Here is a 12,339-nt window from a genome sequence, read left to right on the forward strand (position 1 = left end):
GAACGGATCCTGCGGGGGGAACGGGATCCTCAGGGAGGGAATGGGGTTGTCTGGGGGGGAATGGGGTCCTCAGGGAGAGGATGGGATCCTCAGGGAGGGAATGCGATCCTCAGTGAGAGGATGGGATCCTCAGGGAGGGAATAGGATCCTTAGGGGGGGAATGGGATCCTCAGGGAGGGAATGGGGTCCTCAGGGAGAGAATGGGGTCCTTAGGGAGAGAATGGGATCCTCTGGAGGGAATGGGATCCTTGGGGAGAGGATGGGGTCCTTTGGGGGAGAATGGGAACCTTGGAGGGGAAATGGGATCCTCAGGGAGTGAATGGGATCCTCAGGGAGAGGATGGGATCCTCAGGGAGAGAATGGGGTCATCTGGGGGGAATGGGATCCTCAGGGAGGGAATAGGATCCTTAGGGAGAGAATGGGATCCTTTGGGGGGGAATGGGATCCTTTGGGAGGGAATGGGATCCTCAGGAAGGGAATGGGATCCTTTGGGGGGGAATGGGATCCTCAGGGGGGGAATGGGATCCTTGGGGGGGGAATGGGATCCTCAGGGAGTGAATGGGGTCCTCAGGGAGTGAATGGGGTCCTCAGGGAGGGAACAGGATTCTTGGGGGGGAATGGGATCCTCAAGGAAGGGGAGCAGGACCAAGATCCGTCCAGGGGATCTGGTGGGACCTCGGTGGTCCTGGGTCGGATGTTGCTCGGGGATTCCCCTGAAATAAAGACAATTGGGAATCACTCGGATCTTTGAGTTGTTTTGTGTAAAAAAAGGCTCGTGAAACACTTGGAGGGGTCTCATCCTGCCCCAAAGACCCAGAGCTCTCCTGCAGCCCCTCCGCCCCCACAGCCCCCTCAGACCCTTTCTGTGTCCCCCTCAGACCCCTCTCATCCTCCATCCCCCATAGCCCCCCGAAACCCTCCCTGCTCCCCCCAAGCCCCCCACCCTCCAACACCCTCCCTGTGCTCCCAAACCCCCTCCCTGCCCCTCCAGGACCCCCCCACGACTCTCCCTGTCCCCCTCAAACCTGTTCAAGTCCCTCAGGACGCCCCTTCCCCCCCGTTCCGTACACCCCCACGGGCGCCGCCATCTTCCCTCCTCCCAACCGCGCGCCGCCATTTTCTCCCCTCGTCTCCGCGCCGCCGCCATTTTTGCCGTACGGCGAACGTCACTTCCCTTTCCGGCGGAAGCGGCTCCGCCCTCTCTGCCCGCGGCGCTCTGAGGGCTCCGAGGGCTGCGCGCCCCGAACGCGCCGAAATCCCCCGGAATCCGCCCAAATCCGCCGCCCCCCGGGGGTCCCCGCCGCCAAGATGACGGAGCAGATGACCCTGCGCGGCACCTGAAGGGCCACAACGGCTGGGTGACCCAGATCGCCACCACGCCGCAGTTCCCGGACATGATCCGTCGGCCGTCGGCGCGGTGCGGGCGGCGAGGGGGATTCGGGGGGCTGGGGAGGGGCTGGGGGGGACCATCGGGGGGAATTAGAGGGGATCTGGGGGAGACCGCTTGGGGGGTAATTGGGGGCGTGAGGGGGGACCATTAGAGAGGGTTGGGGGTGGGTCTGGGGGGGAGCATTTGGAGGGAATTTGGGGGGCCTGGGGGGGGACCATTAGAGGGGGTTGGGGGTGGTCTGGGAGGGGAGAATTGGAAGGGGTTTGGGGGTCCTGGGGGGACCTGGAGGAGGAATTGGGAGGGTCTGGAAGAGCCCATTGAGCCGGGATGGGGCAGACTGTTGGGGACATAAGGGGGTACCTGGGGGGGGACCTTTACGGGGAGCCTGAGGGGCGATTAGAGGGAATTAAAGGGGCACCCAAGGGAGAACTGAGGGAGCTTGAGGGGACTCTGGACAGGAGGAAGCCATGAGGGAAAGGGCGTGGGGGTCTGGGAAGGGTCTGGAGGACCCCCCTGACACTCAGCCCCTCTCTGTGTCCCCCCCAACCCCAGACAAGACCATCATCATGTGGAAGCTGACCCGGGATGAGACCAACTACGGGATCCCCCAGCGCGCCCTGCGCGGCCACTCGCACTTCGTCAGCGACGTGGTCATCTCCTCCGACGGCCAGTTCGCCCTCTCCGGCTCCTGGGACGGCACCCTGCGCCTCTGGGACCTCACCACGTGGGTTTGGGGGGGTCTGGGGGGGTCAAGGGTAACACCCTGCATCTCTGGGACCTCCCCACGTGTGTTTGGGGGGGTCAAGGGTAACACCCTGTGCCTCTGGGACCTCACCATGTGGATTTTGGGGGGCTCAGGGGGGTCTGGGGGGGTCAGGGGTAACACCCTGTGCCTCTGGGACCTCACCCTGTGCCTCTGGGACCTCACCACTTGGGTTTTGGGGGGCTCAGGAGGGCTCTGGGGGGTCGGGGGGGGTCAAGGGTAACACCCTGCGCCTCTGGGACCTCACCACATGGGTTTTGGGGGGGCTCTGGGGGGTCAGGGGTAACACCCTGTGCCTCTGGGACCTCCCCACGTGGGTTTGGGGGGGCTCAGGGGGGTCTAGGGGGATCAGGGGGGGTCAAGGGTAACACCCTGCGCCTCTGGGACCTCACTACATGGGTTTTGGGGGGCTCTGGGGGATCTAGGGGGCTCAAGGGGGGTCAGGGGTAACACCCCGCGCCTCTGGGACCTCCCCACGTGGGTTTTGGGGGGCTCAGGGGGGTCTGGGGGGGGATCAAGGGTAACTGGGACTTCCCCATGTGGGTTTTGGGGGGCTCAGGGGGGTCTTGAAGGGGTCAGGTGTAACACCCTGCACCTCTGGGACCTCCCCACGTGGGTTTGGGGGGGCTCAGGATCTCCCCACGTGGGTTTTGGGGGGGTCAGGGGTGGCACCCTGCACCTCTGGGACCTCCCCACGTGGATTTTGGGGGGCTCAGGGGGGTCTGGGGGGGTCAGTAGAGCACCAGGATTTGAGGAACTCCCCCGTTTTTGGGGTGCAATGGTGGTGGGGGGGATTTGGCTGCTCCTCGCCCCCCCTCCCGATGATTATCCCGACATTCCACCGATCCCACGGGATCTGAGGACACTCCTGCAATGATGAGGGAGGGGACACCCGGAGCAGCCTCGGGGGGGGGGGGTTGTCAGGCTGGTTTTGGGGTGATTTGGGGCTGAGTTGGGGGTGCAGCTGGAAGAGGGTCGGGATTTGTGGAGCCAAACTCATCCCAATCCCCAAAACCCTCTCACAGACCGCCCCAGGTCCTCTTTTCCATCCCAATTCCTGGATTCCCCTCCCCCCCCAGTTTCTGGATTTTTCTCTAAAATCCTTGGATTTGTCCCCCCAAGTCCTGGGTTTCCTCTGAATGTCTTGGTGGGATCCTGACCCTTTTCCCCTCTTATTCCTGGTGGGATCCTGACCTTTCCTGGATGGATCCTGACCATTCCTGGTGGGATCCTGACCCTTTTTCTCCCTTATTCCTAACGGGATCCTGACAATTCCTGAATGGATCCTGACCCTTTTCCTCTCTCGTTCCTGGTGAGATCCTGACAATTCCTGGATGGATCCTGACAATTCCTGGATGGATCCTGACCATTCCCAGTGGGATCCTGACTATTCCCAGTGGGATTCTGAGCATTCCTGGTGGGATCCTAATCCACGTCCCCCATTCTTGGATGGATCCTAACCCTTCCTGGTGGGGTCCTGACCATTCCTGGTGGGATCTGACCCTTCCTGGATGGCTCCTGCCCCTTCCTGGTGGGATCTGGCCATTCCTGGATGGCTCCTGACCCTTCCCTGTGGGATCTGGCCATTCCTGGATGGCTCCTGACCCTTCCCTGTGGGATCTGGCCCTTCCTGGATGGCTCCTGCCCCTTCCCAGTGGGATCTGGCCATTCCTGGATGGCTCCTGACCCTTCCCAGTGGGATCTGGCCATTCCTGGATGGCTCCTGACCCTTCCCTGTGGGATCTGGCCCTTCCTGGATGGCTCCTGCCCCTTCCCAGTGGGATCTGGCCATTCCTGGATGGCTCCAGACCCTTCCCTGTGGGATCTGGCCATTCCTGGATGGCTCCTGACCATTCCTGGGTGGCTCCTGACCCTTCCCTGTGGGATCTGGCCCTCCCTGGGTGTCTGCTGACCCGTCTCCCCGCGGCAGGGGGACGACGACGCGGCGCTTCGTGGGGCACACCAAGGACGTGCTGAGCGTGGCCTTCTCGTCCGACAACCGGCAGATCGTGTCCGGCTCCCGGGACAAGACCATCAAGCTCTGGAACACCCTGGGGGTCTGCAAGTACACCGTGCAGGTGGGTCGGGGGGCCTGGGGGGCTTGGGGTCAGTCCCCGGTGGGTTTGGGGTCACCCCCGTTGGGTTTGGGGTCACCCCGTTGGGTTTGGAGTCAACTGTGTTGGGTTTGGGGTCACCCCATTGAGTTTGGGGCCAGTCCCGTTGGGTTTGGGGTCACCCCGTTGGGTTTGGGGTCACCCCGTTGGGTTTGGAGTCAACTGTGTTGGGTTTGGGGTCACCCCGTTGGGTTTGGGGCCAGTCCCGTTGGGTTTGGGGTCACCCCTGTTGGGTTTGGGCCCAATCCCATTGGTTTGAATCCAGTCCCATTGATTTGGGTCCAATCCCTTTGATTTTGGGTCTAACCCCACTGATTTGGGCCCAACCCCATTGATTTGGGTCCAATCCCATTGATTTCAGGCACAACCCCATTGATTTTGGACCCAATCCCACTGTTTTTTGTCAGGAATTGGGGCCTCCCCCCTTCCTTCCTGACACCCTTTTGGTGCTGAGCCCTCCCAGGGAGGGTTCAGTGGGACACAGGGGTGGGGGGGACAAGGCCCTGGGGCCATTCCAGGGGGGGGACAAGGCCCTGGGGCCATTCCAGGGGGGGACACAAGGCCCTGGGGCCATTCCAGGGGGGAACAAGACCCTGGGGCCATTCCAGGGGGACACAAGGCCCTGGGGCCATTCCAGGGGGGACACAAGGCCCTGGGGCCATTCCGGGGGGGGACAAGGCCCTGGGGCCATTCCAGGGGGGGGGACAAGGTCCTGGGGCCATTCCAGGGGGGGACAAGGCCCTGGGGCCATTCCAGGGGACACAAGGCCCTGGGGCCATTCCAGAGGGGGACACAAGGCCCTGGGGCCATTCCAGGGGAGGGACAAGGCCCTGGGGCCATTCCAGGGGGGGGGGACAAGGCTCTGGGGCCATTCCAGAGGGGGACACAAGGCCCTGGGGCCATTCCAGGGGGGGGGGACAAGGCCCTGGGGCCATTCCAGGGGGACACAAGGCCCTGGGGCCATTCCAGGGGGGGGACAAGGCCCTGGGGCCATTCCAGGGGGACACAAGGCCCTGGGGCCATACCAGGGGGGGGACAAGGCCCTGGGGCCATTCCAGGGGGACACAAGGCCCTGGGGCCATTCCAGGGGGGGGGACAAGGCCCTGGGGCCATTCCAGGGAGGGACACAAGGCCCTGGGGCCATTCCAGGGGCAGGGACAAGGCCCTGGGGCCATTCCAGGGGCAGGGACAAGGCCCTGGGGCCATTCCAGGGGGGGGACAAGGCCCTGGGGCCATTCCAGGGGGGGACACAAGGCCCTGGGGCCATTCCAGGGGGGGGGGACAAGGCCCTGGGGCCATTCCAGGGGGGGGACAAGGCCCTGGGGCCATTCCAGGGGGGGGGGACAAGGCCCTGGGGCCATTCCAGGGGGGGGACAAGGTCCTGGGGCCATTCCGGGGGGGGACAAGGCCCTGGGGCCATTCCAGGGGGGTCTCCAGCCCCATTCCCACCCTTTCCCCCCGCGCAGGACGAGAGTCACTCGGAGTGGGTGTCCTGCGTCCGCTTCTCCCCCAACAGCAGCAACCCCATCATCGTGTCCTGTGGCTGGGACAAGCTGGTCAAGGTGAGCTCTGGGATGGAGGGGGGGGGGGATGGATCCCACCCCGAAAATCCCGGGATCTGGGGTCCGAGGAGCCGCCTTTGACCGTCCCCCGTGCCCGTTTCCAGGTGTGGAACTTGGCCAACTGCAAACTGAAGACCAACCACATCGGGCACACGGGGTACCTGAACACCGTCACCGTGTCCCCCGACGGCTCCCTCTGCGCCTCCGGGGGCAAGGTACGGCCCTGCAGACCCCAAAAGGGAGGGGGGCACCCCAAAAAACCCTGTCCTGGAATGGGACACCCCAAAAAACTCAGCCTGGAGTGGGACACCCCACAAAACCCTATCTTGGAGTGGGACACCCCAAAAACCCTATCCTGGAATGGGACACCCCAAAAACCCCATCCTGGAGTGGGACGCCCCAAAAAACTCATCCCGGGGTCAGGGGCACCCCACAAAACCCTATCCTGGATTGGGACACCCCAAAAAACCTCACCCCGGGGTCAGGGACACCCCACAAACCTCATCCTGGAATGAGACACCTCAAAAATCCCATCCTGAAGTGGGACACCCCAAGAAACTCAGCCTGGGGTCAGGGACACCCCAAAAACCCCATCCCCGGAGTGGAACACCCCACAGACCACATCCTGGAGTGGGACACCCCACAGACCTCATCCCAGGGGGGTGGGACACCCCAAAAACCTTCTTGGGGTCCCTCTTGGAGCTCTGGGGACCCTCTTGGGGGCCCTCCTGGAGCTCTGGGGACTCTCTTGGAGCCCCTCCTGGAGCCTTGGGGACCCTCCTGGAGCTCTGGGGATCCTCCTGGAGCTCTGGGGACTCTCTTGGGGTCCCCCTTGGAGCTTTTGGAGACCCTCCTGGAGCTCTGGAGACCCTCCTGGAGCTCTTGGAGACCCTCCTGGAGCTCTGGAGACCCTCCTGGAGCTCTTGGGACCCTCCTGGAGCTCTGGGATCCTTCCTGGAGCTCTGGGGCCTCTCCTGGAGCTCTTGGGGCCCCTCCTGGAGCTCTGGGGACTCTCTTGGTGCCCCTCCTGGAGCTGTTGGGCCCCCCTGTGCCCCCAGGACGGGCAGGCCATGCTGTGGGACCTGAACGAGGGGAAGCACCTCTACACCCTGGACGGGGGGGACGTGATCAACGCCCTCTGCTTCAGCCCCAACCGCTACTGGCTCTGCGCCGCCACCGGGCCCAGCATCAAGATCTGGGTACGGGGCAATGGGACACCTGGGATGGCTGGGAGAGACACCTGGGATGGCTGGGATACCTGGGATGGGTGGGAGGGACACCTGGGATAGGTGGGATGGCTGGGAGGGACACCTGGGATGGCTGGGATAGGTAGGATGGGTGGGAGGGACTCCCAGGATAGGTGGGATGGGTGGAGGGACACCTGGGATAGGTGGGATATGTGGGAGGGACATGTGGGATAGGTGGGATGGGTGGGAGGGACTCCTGGGATAGGTGGGATGGATGGGAGGGACACCTGGGATAGGTGGGATGGGTGGGAGGGACACCTGGGATAGGTGGGAGGGACTCCTAGGATAGGTGGGATGGCTGAGAGGGACACCTGGGATACACTGGGATGGCTGGGAAGGACACCTGGGATAGGTGGGATATGTGGGAGGGATCCCTGGGAGGGACACCCAGGATAGCCTGGGATGGCTGGGAGGGACCCCTGGGATAGGTGGGATGGGTGGGAGGGACACCTGAGATAGGTGGGATATGTGGGAGGGACATGTGGGATAGGTGGGATGGGTGGGAGGGACACCTGAGATAGGTGGGATGGGTGGGAGTGACACCTGGGATAGGTGGGATATGTGGGAGGGACACCTGGGATAGGTGGGATGGGTGAGAGGGACACCTGGGATAGGTGGGATGGATGGGAGGGACACCTGGGATAGGTGGGATGGGTGGGAGTGACACCTGGGATAGGTGGGATATGTGGGAGGGACACCTGGGATAGGTGGGATGGGTGGGAGGGACACCTGGGATAGGTGGGATGGGTGGGAGGGACACCTGGGATAGGTGGGATGGGTGGGAAGGACCCCTGGGATAGGTGGGATGGATGGGAGGGACACCTGGGATAGGTGGGATGGGTGGGAGTGACACCTGGGATAGGTGGGATGGATGGGAGGGACCCCTGGGATAGGTGGGATGGGTGGGAGGGACACCTGGGATAGGTGGGATGGGTGGAGGGACCCCTGGGATAGGTGGGATGGGTGGGAGGGACACCTGGGATAGGTGGGATGGGTGGGAGGGACACCTGGGATAGGTGGGATGGGTGGGAGGGACACCTGGGATAGGTGGGATGGGTGGAGGGACCCCTGGGATAGGTGGGATGGACCCCTGGGATAGGTGGGATGGCTGGGAGGGACACCTGGGATACACGGGATATCTGAGAGAGACCCATGGGATAGCTGGGATACACTGGGATATTTGGGAGGGATCCCCTGGACACCTGGGAGGGACCCCTGGGACCCCTGGGATACTCTGGGATACCGTGGAATATTTGGGAGGGACCAGGAGGGACTCGAGGGACTCCTGGGATACACTGGGATATGTGGGAGGGACCCCTGGGATACATTGGGATACTCTGGGATATCTGGGAGAGAGTCCCTGGGACACTGGAAGGGGTTCCCTGAGACATGTGGGATACCCTGGGATACTCTGGAATATCTGGGAGGGACCCCCTGGGATCCCCTGGGATATCTGGGATACAATGGAATACCTGGGAGGGACCCCCCTGGGATACTCTGGAATACCTGGGAGGGACCCCCTTGGATACCCTGGGATCCCCTGGGATATCTGGGAGGGACCTCCTGGGACACCTGGGACCCCCTGGGATACCCTGGGATACTCTGGGATACCCTGGGATATCTGGGAGGGACCCCCTTGGATACCCTGGGATATCTGGGATCCCCTGGGATATCTGGGAGGGACCCCCTGGGACACCTGGGACCCCCTGGGATACTCTGGGATCCCCTGGGATATCTGGGAGGGACCCCCTTGGATCCCCTGGGATATCTGGGAATACCTGGGAGGGTTCCCCTGGGCCGGGGGGGTCTGTGATGAAACCCTTGGATGCCTCCGACGTGTCCGTGAGGAAACCCCAGAGGCTGTTTCTGAGCCAGCCCCGGCTCCGGCGGGATCGGGGTGGGATCCAGGTGGGATCCAGGTGGGATTGGGGTGGGATCAGGGCCCCCCTGAGCCGTGTGACCCCCCGGGCAGGACCTGGAGGGGAAGATCATCGTGGACGAGCTGAAGCAGGAGGTGATCAGCACCAGCAGCAAAGCGGAGCCGCCCCAGTGCACGTCCCTGGCCTGGTCGGCAGATGGGCAGGTGAGAGGGACAGGGGACCCTAAATAGGGGGAACTGGGGATGGGGACACTGAGTATGGGGATCGGGAGCCTGGATGTGGGGGAACTGGGGATGGGGAGCCTGAATATGGGGGAACAGGGGTTGGGGAGCCGGAATATGGGGGATGAGGGGTTGGGGACCTGAATAGGGGGGAACAGGGGATGGGGACCTGAATATGGGGATGGGGAGCCTAAATATGGGGGAACAGGGGATGGGGACACTAAATATGGGGATGAGGGGTTGGGAACACTAAATATGGGGGAACAGGGGATGGGGAGCCTGAATATGGGGATGGGGAGCCTGAATGTGGGGGAACAGGGGTTGGGGATCCTGAATATGGGGATGAGGGGATGGGGAGCCTGAATGTGGGGGATGAGGGGATGGGGAGCCTGGATATGGGGGAACTGGGGATGGGGAGCCTGGATATGGGGGAACTGGGGATGGGGACACTGAGTATGGGGATGGGGAGCCTGGATGTGGGGGAACAGGGGTTGGGGATCCTGAATATGGGGGAACTGGGGATGGGGAGCCTGAATATGGGGGAACTGGGGATGGGGAGCCTGAATATGGGGGATGAGGGGTTGGGGACCTGAATAGGGGGGAACAGGGGATGGGGACCTGAATATGGGGATGGGGACACTGAATATGGGGTTGGGGATCCTAAATATGGGGGATGAGGGGATGGGGACACTAAATATGGGGATGGGGACACTGAATATGGGGGATGAGGGGATGGGGATCCGGAATATAAGGGAACAGGGGATGGGGACCCTGAATATGGGGGAACTGGGGTTGGGGATCCTGAATATGGGGATGGGGACACTGAATATGGGGGATGAGGGGTTGGGGAGCCTGAATATGGGGATGGGGAGCCTGAATGTGGGGGAACAGGGGTTGGGAACACTAAATATGGGGGAACAGGGGTTGGGGATCCTGAATATGGGGATGGGGAGCCTGAATGTGGGGGAACAGGGGTTGGGGATCCTGAATATGGGGGATGAGGGGATGGGGAGCCTGAATATGGGGGATGAGGGGTTGGGGACCCTTCCCTTCACTTTCCAAACCTTCCCTTCCCTTCCCAAACCTTTCCTTGCCTTCCTAAACCTTCCCAAATCTTTCCTTCCCAAACCTTCCTTTCTCTTTTCTTTTTTTTCCTCTTTTCTCTTTTTTTTCTCTTTTTTCTCCCTTCCCAAACCTTCCCTTCCCAAACCTTCCCAAACCTTCCCAAGCCTTCCTTCCCTTCCCTCCCCTTCCCAGGGGGGGTCTCAGGGGGTTGGGGATCCCCTTCCCCAGGTTTTGGGGTCCCCCCTGACCCCCCCTTTTCCCTCCCCAGACCCTCTTCGCCGGCTACACCGACAACCTGGTGCGGGTGTGGCAGGTGACCATCGGCACCCGCTGACCCCAAACCCGCCCCCATTCACCCCAAAACCAACAATAAAAGGCGCTTGGTGCAGCTGCAGCCCCCTCCTGGCACTTTGGGGGGGCTGGGGACAAAATTCTGGGGACAAAACCCCGGGAAAAGGGAAACCCCCCCCCCCCCATTGGAGTCCTCAGGGGGGGGATTTGGGGAGGGGGGGAATGGGACGTTCCTCAACTTCAGGGTTCAAAAACCCCCCAGTTCCCTCCCAAAAAAAACCCAAAATGGATAAATTGAGGGTGTGGGGGGTGATGAACGTCCCCCTGGGGATTTCCAGATCGCCCCTTAATTAATTAAACCTGTTAATTAATTAAATGAGAGGTTTAACAAGGAGTTTCCCACCCAGCAGCTCCAATTGGGCCTTAAGTGCTGGTTTTTTACTAATTTGAGGCTTTTTTGGGGCCTTTTCCTGCCTGTTCCAGCAGATGGGATCTGGATACGCAGCTCTGAGCCCACCCATATTAATTAATTAATTGATTAATTGAATTAACGAATGAATTAACAAGGATTAGGCAGGATTAAGGAGCTGGTTTTGTGATCTCAGGGGACCCCAACCCCGTTTTTGGGGTGATTTTTTGGGGGGTTAATTCCCCCCAAATCCCTCCCGGGATCCCCCGACCCGGAGCCTCGGCTACAACTTCTCCTTTTTATTTTTAATTATTGACATTTTCATAAAACTAAAATCTCCATTTAAATTCTCGATTTTTTGTTTTGGTTTTTTTTTTTTTTTTTTTTTAAGCCAAAAATATCCCGACCGAGCTCTGAAAGAAACACCCAACAGGGAATTCCCAAATCCACCAAAAAACCAGGAAAACACACGGGAAAGGGGAGGGGGGGGAGGAGGCTGGAAAAACAAAAAAAAAAGGAGGGAAAAATAAATATCCCAAACTCGGGGAGCTCCAGAGGGGAGGAAAAGCGACTCCTCCCCACCCCTAAAGTGCCAGAGGGGAGGGGGAAAAACGGGATTTTCCCCCAAAAAATGGCAGGGAAAGGTTGGGGGGGGAGGAGGGGGAGAACGAGGGAAGAAACGGGAATGTTGGGAATGGGGGGCTCGGGTGAATCCCAGAAAATCCAGGCACCAGGAGAGCGGATTTTGGGAAAGGAGGAGTTTCCAAATCCGGGAGGATTCGGCCCCAAACGCAACGACCCCCCCCCCCGGGGGTCCCAAAATTCCAAAAGTGGGGAAGGGGGGAACTGGGAAGCAACTGGGAGGGGGAGGGAGCAGCTCCCAGCACCAGGAATTGGGCTGGGATCCGATTCCGAGGGGGATCCACCCCCAGTCCAGTCCAATCCCACCTCCAGGGGGGTGGAGCCATCCCAATTCCAACCCAAAATCAATCCCAAACTGAATCCATTCCCATTCCAGTCAAAAATCAGTCCCAAAGTGGATCCATTCCCATTCCAACCCAAAATCAATCCCAAACTGAATCCATTCCTCTTCCAGCCCAAAATCAGTCCCAAAGTGGATCCATTCCCATTCCAACCTGAGTCCCAAGCTGAATCCATTCCCATTCCGAGGTGGATCCATTCCAAGCCAAGCCCATTCCCAAGGTGGATCCATTCCCATTCCAACCCAAAATCAGTCCTGAGGTGGACCCATCCCAATTCCAACCTAAAATCCATCCCAAGGTGGATCCATTCCCATTCCAACCTAAAATCCATCCCAAGGTGGATCCATTCCCATTCCAACCTAAAATCAATCCCAAGGTGGATCCATTCCCATTCCAATCCCAGTGCCAGGGGCA

General features: G+C 60.9%; 1 protein-coding gene across 1 annotated transcript; it reads left to right on the forward strand.

Moving 5' to 3' along the window:
• Positions 1–1,308: 1,308 nt before the first annotated feature.
• Positions 1,309–10,636, forward strand: RACK1 (receptor for activated C kinase 1). The gene is made up of 8 exons (XM_032677525.1): positions 1,309–1,333; positions 1,943–2,114; positions 4,084–4,231; positions 5,734–5,829; positions 5,934–6,044; positions 6,888–7,028; positions 9,049–9,159; positions 10,511–10,636. The coding sequence occupies exons 1-8, from the start codon at positions 1,309–1,311 to the stop codon at positions 10,574–10,576; spliced, it is 870 nt and encodes a 289-aa protein (XP_032533416.1). The 3' UTR covers positions 10,577–10,636.
• Positions 10,637–12,339: the final 1,703 nt, after the last annotated feature.

The sequence above is a fragment of the Chiroxiphia lanceolata genome, unplaced genomic scaffold (genome assembly GCF_009829145.1).
Source record: "Chiroxiphia lanceolata isolate bChiLan1 unplaced genomic scaffold, bChiLan1.pri scaffold_62_arrow_ctg1, whole genome shotgun sequence".
NCBI lineage: Eukaryota > Metazoa > Chordata > Aves > Passeriformes > Pipridae > Chiroxiphia > Chiroxiphia lanceolata.

What these genes read in the sequence shown, in the direction of transcription:
- RACK1 (XM_032677525.1), top strand. Translation starts at nt 1,309, where the DNA reads ATGACGGAGCAGATGACCCTGCGCG. An exon ending in TCTGCGCCTCCGGGGGCAAG is followed by an intron (nt 6,045 to 6,887) that starts GTACGGCCCTGC and finishes CTGTGCCCCCAG; the next exon opens with GACGGGCAGGCCATGCTGTG. An exon ending in CCTGGTCGGCAGATGGGCAG is followed by an intron (nt 9,160 to 10,510) that starts GTGAGAGGGACA and finishes TTCCCTCCCCAG; the next exon opens with ACCCTCTTCGCCGGCTACAC.